General features: G+C 38.4%; 1 protein-coding gene across 6 annotated transcripts; it reads left to right on the top strand.

Annotated features, from left to right (window-relative positions):
* Positions 1–482: 482 nt before the first annotated feature.
* On the top strand, positions 483–16,984 carry ehmt2 (euchromatic histone-lysine N-methyltransferase 2). Of its 6 annotated transcripts, none has more exons than XM_088090486.1 (28): positions 483–604; positions 2,309–2,378; positions 2,511–2,672; positions 3,740–4,038; positions 4,132–4,195; positions 4,310–4,392; positions 4,488–4,628; positions 4,781–4,852; positions 5,761–5,881; positions 6,793–6,876; positions 7,658–7,791; positions 7,893–8,036; positions 8,737–9,059; positions 9,145–9,378; positions 10,152–10,234; positions 10,409–10,515; positions 11,333–11,455; positions 11,550–11,651; positions 11,781–11,885; positions 12,324–12,496; positions 12,599–12,766; positions 12,875–13,019; positions 13,129–13,206; positions 13,930–14,045; positions 14,221–14,307; positions 14,388–14,466; positions 15,567–15,742; positions 16,266–16,984. In XM_088090486.1, the coding sequence occupies exons 1-28, from the start codon at positions 578–580 to the stop codon at positions 16,444–16,446; spliced, it is 3,681 nt and encodes a 1,226-aa protein (XP_087946612.1). In that variant the 5' UTR covers positions 483–577; the 3' UTR covers positions 16,447–16,984. The 6 variants fall into 6 exon arrangements, with proteins under 6 accessions (XP_087946612.1, XP_042362676.2, XP_087946611.1 ...); XM_042506742.2 differs by having other exon boundaries at positions 484–604; positions 6,790–6,876; positions 7,655–7,791; XM_088090485.1 differs by having other exon boundaries at positions 484–604; positions 6,790–6,876.
* Positions 16,985–17,266: the final 282 nt, after the last annotated feature.

Below are 17,266 nucleotides of genomic sequence, written 5' to 3' on the forward strand. Positions count from 1 at the left end.
TTATTATCACAGAGACAACACAAGTACAGAGAAGTAACAACAAAAAAATCCATCTTTTTGATGTTTCTTAACTACATTTATTGTTGTGGTCTATGACCTATTGCCCATTTAACCATAACCTGCCCCTTCCCCATGGGTCTTTCTCCAACTTCCATTGTACATATACATTTTTTTGCACGTGCATTATAGAATAAATAAATGCGATTTTCGACATTTTCACAAATAGAAAAAAATTGTTTCAGAAATTAAATCTAAAACAGTGTTTTTATCAACCTTAAGCCTTTCTGAAATAATCTAGTCCAGATTTGACCCGTCAAAGTAAAGTGGTTTCTGATATGGTCTCAGTGTAGTATCATCTAAAAATACTGAATTCTGGAATCTCCCTTTTTTGCATTTTTACAAGTAGAATAAAAATTTCACATATTTGAAAGTGGGTTTCAGACAGTTCCCCTTAATTCCCCCCTTACTGCTGAAACAGAAACTACGAACCAGAAACTAACTTCAGCGTCGTATCGGGGGGCGGGGCTCCGGGCGGTGACGCGGCAGGTTCATATACGTTAGTGTGCGTCCACCAAACATGTCGGCATCTGAGACAACGACGAAGGTAGAAAAAAAGCCCTGAAATATGAAGTTAACGCATTTTAACAACTTCTAAACGCTTAAGCCAATATAGCCAAACATGTCAGTAAAACAGAAGTCTGCCAAAATGCAAAAAGTCTTTATTTATCGATTGTAGGAGCTCTTTGTTGCAGGCTGTGCTACACTGCTAGCAATGTTAGCCTGTGACTGTTTTGTATTGACTAGCTAAATTGCTCTAATGTTGTTCATGTGTTGCTTATTTTTTCAGTTTATTGCCCGTTAAATTACAGTCTTGCTTTGCTTTTATCACACTATATGGTGTCTGTATTGCACATTGTCTGTCGTATGCTCAGTTTATTCCCATTTTCAAAGCTAATATTGAGCCAAACAGTTCCTTATTGTACTTTGCTAAAGTCATGAATCAATATCAGCCAAAATGGATTATTTTAAACAGCCAATGTGTAAATATTCCCCCTTTTTTAAAGTTTTTTACGGACCAGTGTATCTTTGAATTGTGTAAAAAGCATGAATGGGGTGACTGACTGGCAGCACTTGACGTTACATCCTAAAAGATAGGCTATAGATTTATTTTGGAAACGATAAGTGGTCACGTAGATGCACTAAACGTGCAATTTTGAACACATCGACAGAATTAATTAATAAGATGCTCGTTTAACTGACTTTCATCGACTCATAATCATTTAGTGTGTAGCTGGTGACTTGATATAATATCATGTAGTTGAGTGTAGTCTCCACATTTCGTGTCATAAAACCCTTTATAGTCACATCTTGAGTGTGTTGTCAGTCATGTAGATTTACTCTGGAAAAACAAACTTCAAATCAAGCTTTGTTTGATTACATTTCATTCACTTGTTATGACAACCAAACTAAAACCCACACCTCTGAGTCAGTAATAACCTTGTTTTCTAGGAAGTGTGTTTTCACTTGCAAAATGTTTGCTTGATTATTTTGTCTCCAGTAGATAGCGATAAATATGCTTTAAACTACTTGATTGCGATATGAGACAAAGTTTTATAGGGCATTGTAATTTCTGCATTTCATTTCAATGGAATATATATATATATATATGTATATATATATTTATCTTTAATTTTATTTGTTGCTTCTGTCTGTACCAAACAAGCATGTTTCCATTTCTGGCAAATTATTTTTGTAACAGGCCATCTCTGTATCTGCAGTTCTGTAGTTTGAATGCTACTGTGTGCACATCATTACACAACTCCAACTATACCTAAATTGTTTCTAGAGATGGAACGATATGAAATTTTTATATCATGATTATTGTGACCAAAATTATCCATATTATTGTGATATTGTTGAAATGTGCTGGGAAATGTCATAAAATTACTGATACACTTACTGAAATAATTTCACCTAATTTGGTATTAAACACAAACATAACAAACAGCAGCACTTTGCACTTTTTACATACACAGTAAAATAACAGTCATGTGAAAAGCACATTAAATGTACAACTTTGGCACCGTGTGGCCATGAGAGGTAACTGCACTTTGTGCACATTTCAAATAGGAAAACTGCAACAAAAGGACATTTCTTCACATATGCTCAAGTAGTCTTCTACAGGTTTTATCAGCACTGGCTGTGCTTGACTGGAATTAATAAATCAAGCACTCTGGAATCCCGAATATTAGTTTTAAAAATGAGAGATACATATTTTCTAACATGATACTTATTGTTTCTCTGCCAGGAGCCTCCTGAAGGAAATGACTCAGAAACACCAGCAGAGTCATCATCTAGACCAAGTCAAGTGAAGGAAGGTATGTCTGCTGGAGATATATACAAATCACTGAAATATGTGCCTTTAAGGTTTACAAAAACATGTTATTGTGTGATTCTTGTCAGAACTACTTCTAAAAAAAAATCTCACAGAGAGCTCTAAACGTTTCCAGATCATGCAGCCTCCACCACCGCTGCTGCCGCCAAGAAGACAGAGCCCATGGGTGGTATGCCATCAATATTGTCATCACTGCAACCTGGAAAGGATGCGTCCAGAGGTGCAGAGGAGGGAGAGAAATGGTCGCCTGCTTCCTCCCCAAACAAACCTTCTGCAGGTAAGACGTTATTCCAGTCGGCTTTCATTGGAGTGAAGGCTCTCTCTCAGTCACCTGATTTGATTTGATAAGATTTGATCCTGAAGCAAAAAATCAGTAACTGATCTTCCTGCAGACTTTGCTTTGAGGAAGATAAACATGGTAATATTATATTAACCCTTTGAAACTGGAGCAAATTGGTGCAATTTTTTTTAGAAAACATGAAAAAATGGTAATGAGCAACTTGGCAAGAAATTTTCCACAACTTGCAAGCAATTAGCAGGTTCGGAAAATTATTTTTTTAAAAATGTTATGCGGGAAAAACTATTTATAAATATCATAATTAGATATTTAAAATTCTGTTACAAATTTATCATGATTTTTTAAGCACTTTTTCCAGGTAATTTCCATAAAAAATGTTTTGTATATTTTAACTTTCTTTTTTGAGTTGTTGTTTTAAACACCATTTTTCAAGTTATTTTCTAATTTCATTGTACTTTTTACTAATTTCTTGCATTTTTTTGTAGTCATTTCTTCTTTAGATGCTGATTGCCTTCTTCCCATGTTTTTAAAAGAAATCAAGCTGGTTTTCTCAGGTTCCAAAGGGTTAACGCTGGGCGTCATGTTCCTTGATTTCACTCAGAAACAATGCTATTCATATATGTATGTGATCCGCTCTGCTAAGATAAGGCCTGCAGAATCAGGGACTTCTTTTAAATCACCTCTTAAAATCCATTTTTGTATTTGCTTTTTTTGTGATGTCATCTTTAAATGTATCCTTTTTATTCTCTTTTGAACCTGCTTAATATTAATTCTTAATTATTATTAATATTAATCCTTATTAATATTAATTTTCTGTGTATACAGCTTTTATTTTGTTATTGTATTTTTATAACATGTTTTTGTCTCCAAACTCTTAATTTCTTCCTTAACTCTTGTCTGGACTTAGTTCAGCGTTATTATCTGGCCTCTGTTGTTAAATGAGCTCTTTAAACAATAAATAAATAAAATTGTTATTATTATACTAATTATTAATAAGCATTTAGACAGTTTTTCATGCAATTCAAATGTTCCCCTTCCTCCTACAGGACACGCAGCAAAGTCCCTTTCATTGACGCCCCCCTCTTCCATGTCCTCACCTTCCACGTCTTCAACGTTGTCCCCTGGCCGAGCAAAGATGAGCGTTTCCGGACCCGGCAGTAGTAAATCCGTCCTGGCACCTGCTCCTTCCTCCTCCTCCTCTTCCTCCTCTTCTTCTTCCTCTTCCTCCTCTTCTTCCTCTTCTTCTTCGTCCTCTGCTACAGCTTCTTCGTCTCCTTCTGTCTCCCCCGGCCCCCCCAAGATCCATCGAGCCCGCAAGACCATGAACAGGCCTCCAATAGGGCAGGTGAGCCCATTTTTGATTCTTGGACTGAGCTACACTCTTGAAAATGTGTGTGTTGCACCTTTTTGTGACCAACTGACTGTTTTTGTTTGACAGATGAGCCATGTTGAGCGACCAGTTGCACCTGTGACACCTTCAGGATCCTCTGACTCTGAAACCGGTGAGAATATTGTCTTTTGTGAATAATCAAATCAATATTAATATATTTTTTATTTAGTGTCTTGTTTAAGCCAAATCTCACTCTGTCGTGGTTTTTGCTCATGTTTTTTGTAAGCTGCAAAAAAGAGAAAACTGGGTCACTTATCTGACGGCTCACCTGTGAAGTCCGAGAACGTTCCAGAAAATGCTCAAACTGTGGTAAGATAATGCTTTTGCTGGTTTATAATTTGCATTTCACTAAGCCGGGGTTTCAGTTGTCAATGTTGTCTTTTCTGATTTCTCTCAAAACTCAGGAAAAAACATTATTCCATAAGAAGGTGGAACCTGTCACAAAGACGGCTCCAGAGAAGAGCAACAACAGCGTGGAGAAGTCTGAGGAGGAGGTAACAGAGAAGAATCAGATTTCCAGTCCGTCCACGCGAGAGTCAGAAAAGGTGTGATGCTGAGATTTATTTATTGTCCACGTAAAGTAATCACTCATTGTCAGCAAATACACACATTATTAAGAATAATGTCATAGCACATACATGTGCTTTTAATAAAAAAAAACTGAATGGCAATAATTTTTCTTTTGTTAAACTTATAGTTGGAAGATGGTGGTGCAGAAACAAGGCAGCAAACTAAAGATACGGAGGGGTCAGTGAACATGTCAGATCATGTGAGTGATTCGATCTATTTTATTAGCTTGATTATTACTTTCTTTCTTAGTTAACGGTAGCTCAAAGGCTCAGTGTGTAGGATTTAGGGGGATCTATTGGCAAAAATGGAATATAATATTCATGTGGCTTCATAGGTTTATAATCACCTGAAAATAAGAAATTTTGTGGTCCAAATACACAAACCAAACCCTGGTTGTAAAGAAGACCACCTGTGTTTTTACGCTTTTGTGTTTTCACGCTTTTGTGTCAGCCACTGTAGTTTTTGTACACAGGAGGTGTTGTCGCAGTCTCTGCAACCTCACAGCAAGATGCCACTAAATCCTACACACCAGGCAACAGTCAGAAAGTCATAGTTGGGTTATATTTACATACTTGGAGAGTAAGGATTTCGCAGACGCAGATTATATCCCACTAGAATACTGAGGTGAAAGAAAAATGCCCAGTCTGCTGTTATTGTTCAGTGTTTCCAGTTCTTTCATATTTCATTACAGCTGGGGAGTGACTGAAACAGAGTATAGCAGCACTTTCTGCAGTAAAAAACACAATAAAAGCTTCTAAACACAAATGTACATGTTGTAGCAGGAATATGATCTGAAACCAGAGAAACAACAATCTTAGCAAGCATCAGAAAAGTAAAATAGGTCCTCTTCCAAACCATGCTTCGTTTACGTCCATGTTTGCCAGCTTGCAGTCTTTTTCTTTCTGTTTTTCTTTACATTGCTCTGTTTCTTTGCACTTTTACTTCCACAAAGTGTTGTATAGCGTGCAAACAGTGGTCGGAAAATAGTCGCTTACTGTGAAAGTTGCTTTAGTCGATCCAAAAATATTCTGCCTAGAATTTAAATCCATTTTTCTAACCTTTACAGACGTCACAATTTTATATGCATGCGGTATTTCTCCCTTCCAGAGTTCAGAGTCTGAATCACAGAAAGCTGTTCAGAGCAAAAACGAGAGCGAGGAGTCTTCGTGGCCGCAGTCAGACCAGGAAAAAGAGAGGAACACGGCTGATGTGGTGGAGATAGCAGGAGGTGAGTGACATTATATTGGTGGGTTTTCTTGAAACAAAACAAAACAAAACAAAAAAGCTTTTCTTCCATTTCACTGTACAACATTTAATGTCAAAGTGAAAACTAACCTCTACAAATACATTTAAATGAAGTACAATCTAAAATACATTGTACAAGCGCTCACTCCCCTTTACTGTGACCTAAGTCATTGCTGGTACAGCCAATTTGGTCACATAATGAGCTCAATAAAGATCACCTGTGTCTTATCAAGGTGTGGTAAGTGAATTAAGCTTCTCTGTCTAGAAACTCAAACCATTGCTTTTCCAATTTCCTACCAAAAAAACATCATGGAGACAAATAAAACGCACCTGTCAGGGGAAGGATACAAGAAAATTTCTAATGTGCATAATATCTTACAGTTAAGACAATTATTGAAAAAATGGAAAGAATATGCTACAAAGCAAAAGCAGGTGCTGGTGAGGGAGGACACCACGAGGTCCGTGAGGACTCTAAAGGCGATACAGAGTTTGAAAATTAAAAATTTGCAGAAGGACTTCCAAAATTATTGTTCCTGACTGTCTTTGCAGTTTTGCAAGGAAGGACAACTTGCAGTGTCCAGATGTGTGCAGCTGATTCAAACCTGAACACAAACATTTAAGGCTGTAATTGCTGCCAGAAAACCTCTATTGACTATTGATTTGAGGGGGTGAATGCTCATGCAATTATTTTTATTTTCAGAGATTTTTGTACTTTATAAAAGTATTTTTTGTTAAAATACTTTCGATTTAGTGTTGTAAAACCTCAGACGGTATAAGAGGAGAGATTGTTATTTATCAGTGTTGTATCGTCAGTATGTGTATTTCATTAAACTGCGTAATTTTCCTGCATGTACATCTGTGCTTATAGTTTGTCACGTGGTTTGTCCTCAGCAGGACGGTCGACCGAGTACACAGAAGTTCCCCTGGGCGCTCTGGACATCGCTGCTGCTGACAGTCTGACACTTTCGCCTCATCATGGTGCGTTTATAATACATACATGTCCCCAAAATCTGATTATAAATCTGAAAATCCTTTTCCTTTCGGATAATTAAAATAAATATATATTTATTATTATTACTATTAATATTATTATTAATTCTGTTTTAATATTATTATTTTTTTACTTAAAACCGTCATTACTGCTGCCAGGAAATTGTTGGACAGTTGACCTCGTGTTATCTGAAGCTGAAATGATTTAATCGATAGACTGAAATTTTTTTTTTGTCACTGATTTATCATTTCAGTAATTAAAAAAAGAACTCTGATTTCAGCCTCTCAAATATAAATGATATATGATAGTAAACTGATTTGTCTTTTGGGGTTTGGACTGATGGATGGATATAACAAGAATTTGAGGATGCCACATTTTTCTTTGTCAAATTTTAATTTGATTTGATTTAATAGGCATTTTTACTATTTTTTTATAGACGAAACAACAAATTGATGAGATGAAAAAACAACTATTTTTTGTAAATTAATTGGCAATTGTTTGGTCTAAGGTACAAAGAGGTGAAGTATTTCATCATTATTTTACAATATTTTTAACTGAGAAACGCAGCAAATCCTCACGACACAGCCAGAGAAGGTTTGCCGTTTTGGTATTAAAAAATATTTAAAAGACGACTTGGTTATCAAAACAAGTTACAGGTTAATTTTCTGCCAAACAATCAACTTATCCTTCAGTTGAAATATAACAGCATTCAGGGTTGGTGAATGATAAAATAAAGTCTTTTCTTCATCTCCCTCCCTCTCTCAGAAGGCAGTGATGCAGGAGACACAGAGCGGCTGGAGGAGCTTCCTCTGTGCAGCTGCAGGATGGAGGCTCCTCGGGTCGACAGCACCAGCCACCGCATCAGCAGGCAGTGTATGGCCACCGAGAGCATCAATGGAGAGGTTTGTCTCTGCAGATTTGGACAGCAGGACACTGTTTCTGCTGGCTTCTGGTACTTCATAAAGCTCACGGATAACGTTGCCTCTCCTGCTCTGTTTGTCAGCTGAGGGCTTGCACCAATCGGACTATAAAAGGGGAGACGATGCGGCCGTCCAGTCGGGTTCCCCTCATGGTGCTTTGTGACGCCCATCGCTCACACATGGTCAAACACCACTGCTGTCCTGGCTGCGGATACTTCTGCATAGCGGTAAAGAGTTTCATTTCTTTCTCCGTCGTTTCAACATTTTCCTCCAATTTCCTCTCCTCAATATCCCCTTTTCTCTTTCTCCTCCTTAAAATCCTAATTTCTCCTCTTCTTTTTCCTTGCATTCTTTCCCTTTGTCCTCCTTAATATCCTTTCTTTTCCTTAATATCCTCCTGTATTTGCTTCTTTCTCCGCCTCATTTTCTCACCTTTTTTCCTCTTTTCCTCCTCAATATCCTACTCTTTTCATCTTTCTGCTCCTCACTATCCTGCTCTATTTTACTTTCTCTCCTCCTCAATATCTTACCTTCATTTCCACTTTCTCCTCCATATCCTACCTTTTCTCCTTTTTTCCTCCTCAGTATCCTACCTTAATTTGTGCTTTCTTCTCCTTAAATTCGTACTCTCTTTTCCTCTTTCTCCTCCTCAGTATCCTGTTCTCTTTTATTTGTTCTCCTACCGACCTTCATTTCTGCTTTTCCTTAATATCCTCTTTCTCCTCCTCATTATCATACTCTCTTCCCCTTTAACCTCATTAATATCATACTTTCTTCCCTATATGATTCGTTCTTTCCTTTTTTTCCTCCACATTATCCTTCTTTCTTTCTCATTTTCCTCCTTAATGTCTTACTTTCTTCTCCTCTTCGATGTCCTACTTTCTTCTCCTCCGTTTCCTCCTAATATCTCATCATCTCCTTTTCCAGGGCACTTTTCTTGAGTGCTGCCCGGACCAGCGTATCGCTCACCGTTTTCACCGGGGTTGTGTGACGGTGCTCGGTGGCGGGCGCAATAGGTCAAATGGTGGCGGCATGCTTTTCTGTCCCCACTGCGGGGAAGACGCCTCCGAGGCCCAGGAGGTCACCATCCCCTCCTTCAGCTCGGCCACAGCGTCAGCGACCACCGTCGTCACCATGTCGGCCTCTTCTACCACTACGCCATCTCTGCCGCCTTCCACCCCCACTGCGCCCTCCCTCACAGCCTCAACGGGAGGGATGAAGGACGGGAAGATGCCCGAGAGACCTGTCAGGTGAGACTGGATGACTTATGAGAGAATTACATTAAACTGTAAAATGTTTTTTCTCACCTGTGTTTTTCTTCACTGCCTCCTCCAGCGCTCGTATGCGTAGTCACGGCTTGATAACGCTGACAGTGGAGCAGCAGCAGCCTCCGCAGCCTGTCGCCTCTGCAGCCACTGTGCCCACTGTCCCCCCAGCAGAGGAGGGGGTGGACAGTGTGGGACCCTCTCTCTGTATGCCAAATGGAAAACCCATCAGCCCCAGTGCACTTCCACCCGGGCCCAGCAGGGCGGCGCTGCAGAAGGCCATTCTCACACAGGACACCGAGAGGTGGGAGTTTACAATGTACCGTTTTCAACTACAGACAGTTAAAGGACTGAACTCTCGAGTAGATATCAAAGGTGTGGGCTGGAGTTGGACTCAAGTCGCAAATTTAGTAACTTTCAACTCGATATAACAAAATTAAAGAAAGTTTGCAACTTGACTTTGACTTCAACATCAATGACTTGTGACTTTTGAAACCGTGAAGCAGATTTTTATGGCCCTTTAGTGTTTTTTAGGCTTGTGTTTGTTGTTTTGTTTGTTGTTGGGACATTTTACAGGTACTCTTATATTGTTTAGACAAAGATAAATTATAAGAAAATAGAAATAGAATAAGATGTATTCTAGAAAAAGTATAAATTATGCAATAATATACACGTATGAATTTAAACATTTAAGAAAATGTTAAGAAAATAGTAGAAGAAATGTATTATGTATATAAAAAAATAAAATATACAAAGTAAGTGAAAATATGAGCACAAGAAATATAAGAAATACAAATATGTGCATCGTACTACAACTAAGCAATAAATAAATGCATGAGTAAAATAGGTTAAAAAATGAATAATAAGAGTGTTGCACAGTACATTTTACTAATTGGAAGATGTTTTCCTGGCAGTAGTTCTGAAATCGGATGTATTTTAAAACTATGTGATGTGCAGCAGTGGATACTTGTAAAATCCCAATTTTAGCCTCTCCACTATCTCTTAAAATCTGCTGTTAACGAGATGACATCTGACATGTTTTGACCAAATTACTGATTTTTGTTTTGGATTTTCCAGGAGGAAGAAACTGCGGTTCCACCCCCGCCAGCTTTACCCCGCTGCCAAGCAAGGAGAGGTGCAGAGAGTCCTGCTCATGCTGAGTGAGTGGGCTTTCACTTTTCGTCTATGACTGAGTGGTGACAGTATAAATATATATATATATGTAGTGTCTCGGTTTGAGCATACATTCAAAGTTTTAATAAATTTAATGAGATTATTGTGAATTTTTACAGATTTCAGTATTAAAAGTGTGTGTGTGTGTGTGTGTGTCACAGTGGAGGGCATAGATCCAACATACCAGCCTGACTCTCAGAACAGGCGCTCTGCGCTCCATGCTGCAGCTCAGAGAGGTCTGCTGGAAGTCTGCTACATACTTATACAGGTGAGACATCGAGTTCTTTATTTGAATATGTCCTGTTGGTTTGTTTTCTCTGATTAATAGATGTACTTTAAAGCACTTATCTACATTTTGTAAGAAAAATTGATGCTCCTTCCAAAAGTGGCCAAAAAAGTTGTTTTTTTTAAATAATATCAACAAATTTGGGTAAAAGTGCACCGTCGAGGATAAAATAGACCTATAGCACTTGCACTGAGGGTCACTGCTGATGTTATTTAAAGCAAAATACAACTTAAAACACCGTGCTCAATATTGTCTGTATTCATTTAGTCTGTCCTGGATTTGTGCCTCACATTAAAGGGATGACAATTCAGTCACTATCAACTCACCTTCATGCCGATGGAAAGTCAGATGAATTTTTATAGTCCACGAAACACTGCCGGAGTTCAAGTGGGAAAAGGTGTTGAACTCATCTCCCAAACAATTAAAGCAAATGGTGAACAGAATGTGAACATTAAAAAAAACCAAAACTGAATAAAAGCACAAAATTTCTCCATGCATCTTGTCTGAAGTAATCCAAGTGCCCTGAAGCCCCAATGTACCAAGTTGTTTTGAAAAATGTCACTGATGCCTTGTTTTTAGCCTTGTTGTAGCTTGTAGCTCTTAGTGTGGGAGTTGCGGTCATGCATGCACACTCGTGCAAGACCATTGAGAGCTCGCCGTTACTGCACGCCAGTGTTAACATGCTACCCAGAAGCCTCCGCCACACACAGTAGAATTAAATCTGACAAAAGAACTTGTTGCTTGCTGCTAACTCCACAAGTCTCTCTCTGGTGGGGTTATTTTGATTGTATGCTGGCAGGCCGGTGCTCAGGTGGATGCCCAGGACAAAGACCTGAGGACTCCTCTGCTGGAAGCGATCATCAACAATCACATTGAGGTGGCTCGCTACCTGATCCAGAATGGCGCCTGCATCTATCATATTGTGAGTGTCTGTTAGTGCCCCTCAAGTAAAAACATAAATGTGAAGTTTCAGGGGTGTGATTGACTTGGGTTTTTGTCTTTGTTTATGTTTTCAGGAAGAGGATGGATATACTGGCCTTCACCATGCAGCTAAGCTGGGAAACCTGGAGATTGTCAACATGCTTCTGGAAACGGGGCAGGTTGATGTAAACGCACAGGTAAAGGATGAGCCAAAATATCACCTTTTGTGTGTAATTAATGCAGATTTGTGCATCACGTCTGTCTTACAAGAGGTGACTGATTCAAACGTCAGTATAATCCTGAGTCTTCCTGTTGGTTTGTTTCAGGACAGCGGTGGCTGGACGCCGATCATCTGGGCTGCAGAGCACAAACACGTAGAGGTGATTAAAGCGCTGCTGAACAGAGGAGCTGATGTCAGCATTAATGACAAGGTACGTTTCTATTAATGAACCGGACTCCCTAAAAAACCTTTTAGAGGCCCATAATGAACACTGATGGTTGTAGACTGCTACATTTTACGTGAAAGATTTGTCTTTTTGTTAAATTTGTAGCAGCTCCTCTGATTACACGTGCTATATTTGCATACCAAAGAGAAGCTGGAGTGGAGCAGAGAACATTTTGTGTGTGTGTTTGTGTTTGTTGTTTTTTTTTTTTTTAAATGTTATAATCAGACTGAATTGCTGTTATATTTTAATTTTAATCAAAGGAGGGAAATATGTTATGTTGCTCTGTGATTCTGCAGACATCCAGTGTTTTTAACTTCTCACCGTGGCCGTCTCCGCTTTATTGTTTTGTAACAATTGGTAGCAAAATGAGACAATATGGATGCAGAGTTGCATGAAAATATTTCAGGTTATTACTTTAAATAGTCCCCTCTCTCCTTTCAGGAGCTGAACGTGTGTCTCCACTGGGCAGCGTATGCCGGGAATGTGGACATAGCAGAGCTGGTGTTAAACTCTGGCTGCTCCCTCTCCTCCGTTAACATGCACGGAGACACGCCGCTCCACATCGCCGCCAGAGAGGGCTACCTCGAATGTGTTACGTGAGTTAAAGTCAATCACGAGCTGTAGCCTCGTTTAATGTACAAGTCACATTCATCCTTTGCCTCAGCTTGCAAATATACATATTTTTCTTCTTTCTGCAGGTTGTTCTTGTCCAGAGGGGCCGATATCGACATCATGAACAGGGAAGGAGACACACCTCTCAGCCTCGCACGTGCCGACACGCCGGTGTGGGTGGCGCTCCAGATCAACAGGAAGTTGAGAAGGGGAATAACCAATCGCATGCTTCGGACTGAGAGAATCATCTGCAGGTAGGTGTTGTGGTATTATAATGTTAATTGTTCTTCATAAGCAGATATTCTTTTCCCTCATTGTTTCCTGTTTTTCTTACTGATTTAACTCCTTCCTCTCTGTCCCAGTGACATTGCGCAGGGCTACGAGAATGTCCCGATTCCCTGTGTGAACGCAGTGGACGACGAGGGCTGTCCTTCAGACTACAAATACGTTTCGGAAAACTGTGAAACTTCAGCGATGAACATAGACCGGAATATTACTCACTTACAGGTAAAATATTAATCAGGCTCTTGATTCAACTTCACCGTTCATTTTCTTTTATTTTATCAGCAATGAAAAATGCATCTCATGCCTTTTATGTTTTTTTTTTTTACTTCAGCACTGCAGCTGCACAGATGACTGCTCGTCCAGTAACTGCCTCTGTGGACAGCTCAGTATCCGCTGCTGGTACGACAAGGTAAACAGAGATGTTGTTTTACAGCCACCTCACAAAGCGATCTGCTCAGAAAACATGTAGGATTTAATCAAAATGCCTTGACTAATGAGAAAGAAGAGTTTTCCAATGGGATAAATATAAGATTTGTATAATTAGTTGATTAGTTAACCCTTTGAAACATGGAACATCAGTTTTCTTGTGCTACATTAAGACACCTTTCACATACATTTAAACCTTTGAAACCTGTGCAAATTGGTTCGATTTCTTTTGAAAACATGGCTAAAAAGGCGATGAGCAAGTGGCCAAGAGATGTACCACAAATTGCAAGAAATTGGAAAAAGGGGTCAAGAAAATGACCTGAAAATCAGTTTGAAGAGCGAGAGAGAGAGAGGATTAGAAATAGAAATTATTAGAAGTTAATAATAATGATAATTAAATAATATATTACTTATTGTTAACTATTTTACCTATATATTTATATTAGATTTTTTTGGTTGGTTGTCTTTTACCTTTTTCTTTCCCTTTTTCATTTGAGGTCGTTTTCTTGGAACACATAATTTGTAACTTCCTCTCGTGTTTTTAAAAGAAATCGAGCCAATGTTTTCAGGTTTCAGAAGGTTAATTTAAAGCAGAACTTAAGGAGGTTTTGGTTTGAGAGTCATTTAAACATTTTGCAATGACGAGGATTCATAACATTCATGAGAATCTTAAGGAAACGAATTTCAACTTGAAAAATGTTTCTAGGACCAGCGGCTGCTTCAAGAATTCAACAAAATTGAGCCTCCGCTTATATTTGAATGCAACATGGCGTGCTCCTGTTACCGAACGTGCAAGAACAGGGTGGTGCAGGCCGGCATCAAGTAAGAATGAAAATTTTCAACCACATGCAACTTTTTAAACAAGTTATTACAGCAACAGATTTCACTGATTAGCTGTGGAATTGCCTTGTGATTTTATTATTTTTTTTTGTCTGGCAGATAAAAGCTGTATATTGTCGAGGCGTCGAAACCTCACGATTTCCTCTTTTTCCTCCAGAGTTCGCCTTCAGCTCTACAGGACGGAGAAGATGGGCTGGGGAGTTCGAGCGCTGCAGGATATTCCTCAGGGGAGCTTCATCTGCGAGTAAGAGAAGACATGACGGGTCCCTTTTTAAATGAAAAATCAGACATTACACATTAAGCTCCTTTCCTCTGTCCACACAGGTACGTTGGGGAGCTGATCTCTGACGCAGAGGCCGATGTTAGAGAAGACGACTCCTACCTGTTTGACCTTGACAACAAGGTGAACCTTTAGAAAATGTGCTTTGTTTTCCAATTTTTGTTCTGTGTAGTAAAGGCAAAAAAGGAGTTGACTGTGATGGAAAAAACACAGGAGAGGGTGTTTGGCAGATTTCCAGTGTAAGCAATAATGAATAACTGTTAAAATAAACAACTAGCCAAACCTTAATCCTGCAGTCAGCGGCACAAAATACATCCACAACTGCTCAGCAAAACAAAAACCTCCTAATGTTTTAGCTTACATCAGACTTTAAGGGAACATTTTCTATGGAAAGAAAAACTCTTTAGCCTTGTTTACATTTGTAAATGTCCTGCACTTATAATTTTAATATTCATAAGTCAATCCCCTCCTGAATTTCGAGATGCAAACAAAACCAAACAACCAATCTTTGCTAACCTATAAAATCAGTTTTCCATAGTGTGCTATTGAGTCAAATTTTACTGGAAATCTGTGACATCTAACAATATTTTTTTGTAAATTTCTGCACTGCAAAAGACAAATGGAGGTTATTGTGTCTTTTTTTGATTTACATCATATGCATATGCAGATTAAAATTTTCTGATCATTACCATTAGTTCAAATAGTAAATTTTGAGCATAACAAAAAACAGACGCAAGGTTGGGTACTGAACTCGGTACTTTTAAGGTTGCCAGCCTAATAGATATAATAATATTACATCAGTAGGCAAGGCAGCTTTATTTGTATAGTGCAGGGCAGTTCAGTACTACAGAGAAACAATTGATGTTAAATGGATCAGTGCCAAATTTTGATAACTGTGGGAACGCCGGGATCAGAGTCTACAATCATCCACGTGACTGTGAGGCTGTACTTTGACACAGTGCTTCAAACTAAGAACAGGACAACATTAGCTAAAAACAATTAGAATTCACCCATTATTAATTAAACAATAAAAAGCCAAACTTAAAGGTAATAAAATATGTGGATTTATTTTATATATGAAAAGGTTGATAATAAAACTTATAAAAACAACTTGTCAGAATAAATAAGAGCGCTTACTAATTCTAACACTAATGTATTACAACAAATCTGTTGTCAAAGTCTTCATTGAATGCTTCATATGTTTTTTTATACTTTCCGTAAAGGATGGGGAGGTGTATTGTATCGACGCCCGTTACTACGGCAACATCAGCCGCTTCATCAACCACCTGTGCGACCCAAACCTCATCCCAGTGCGGGTGTTCATGCTGCACCAGGACCTGAGATTCCCCCGCATCGCCTTCTTCAGCTCCAGAGACATCCTCAGCGGACAAGAGCTGGGGTGAGAAACTGAGACGTTATGATCATTTCATTTTCACAGATTTTATTAAGTAAATTGCAATTTATCACAATGTGATATTATCCATATGTGATTGATGTAAATATTTTTTTAACTGTTGAGTTTTGCGTCTTGTGTATACTATTTCTATTGTTCTTTTTGCTTTATTTATCTTGTACATACCTTCCTTTGATATCCTTTTGCTGCTACTATAATGCAATTTTCCCAGCTTTGGGACTAATAAAGGATTTTCTTATCTTATTTTCTCTATGTTGTTTATTTGTTACTCAATTACATATTAACCCTCTTATCTTTATGTAATTTTCCCACATCTGTATTTCTGTTTTTGGTCGTCTAATCTTGGCTAATATTTTTCATTGAATCACTTTGTTCTGATGAGTTTTTCTAACTAAGTTTAAGGTTTCTGTGTATTTATAACATATCTGCATGAAGCCCACCTGGTTGTAACTTTGATTAAGAACTATACAAATAGTTTTAACTTTGCTAATATTTTCTGTTTCATTAGATTCGACTATGGAGACCGCTTTTGGGACATTAAGAGCAAGTATTTCACCTGCCAGTGTGGATCAGAGAAATGCAAGCACTCAGCTGAGGCCATCGCCTTGGAGCAGAGCCGACTGGCTCGACTGGAGGCTTGTCCAGAAACGGGAACAGACTGTGGGATTAGCATGATGGGAAACTCTTAAAACACTTAACCATTGGGCCTTAGGATTAACATTGTCAATTTCACATGCGCGCAGTGTCATTGGATATACTCTTTTAGGGTTTTATCATGTTTAAAATGTTGTTTTTGATGCATGGTGCTGTTTCTTCTACTTGAAAAGTCCTTTTTTTCCTCCAAAACTCGCTACCTTACTGTTGATTATTTCCGCCTGTGGTTTGGGCCTTAACATATTTTTCTGGATATAAAACACAATTTATGAGTCTATACATGCAGTTTGTTAATTGTACATCACTATGTTTGTTTGCCTTGACACATGAAGTTGTGCATTAGTGAGTCTGTCGTCATGTAACTGTCATACACTTATATTTTTTCTGTTGTGCCAAAAAACGCAATGCATTTTTGATACAGTACAGTGATGGGTCAACCCTTAGCCCAATTCTGGACTCACTAAGGACCTGAGGGATAGTGTTGGATGATTATGTCAGTTTTATTTTCTTTATTTTTATACACATTGTTTTCTTTATCAAATTTAGTCTAATAAATTAGCTCATTGATCTTAAGGCTCTTGTATTAAGTGTGATTCTCTTTTTAAACCTGTTTTCACTACTTTACAATATCACAAGTAATCCTGTAATTCTGCCCTTTATTCTAAAGTAATTTTGTGTGTGTATACAGTATTTACATTATTATGTCAAGTGAGGTGAGCTCTTATCAATACAGTTACCTGTTGGGGTTATTGTATTTTTATTGTATTCTGGCTAAGAGAGTGAGAGAGCTGTGGAAAAGGAAGATGTCTCACTCTGCCAATAATTCAGTGTCCACGCGTTTCTTTGAATTGCAGA

Source organism: Plectropomus leopardus, chromosome 17 (assembly GCF_026936395.1).
Source record: "Plectropomus leopardus strain MGB_pleo_1.0 chromosome 17, ASM2693639v1, whole genome shotgun sequence".
In the NCBI taxonomy this organism is placed as follows: domain Eukaryota; kingdom Metazoa; phylum Chordata; class Actinopteri; order Perciformes; family Serranidae; genus Plectropomus; species Plectropomus leopardus.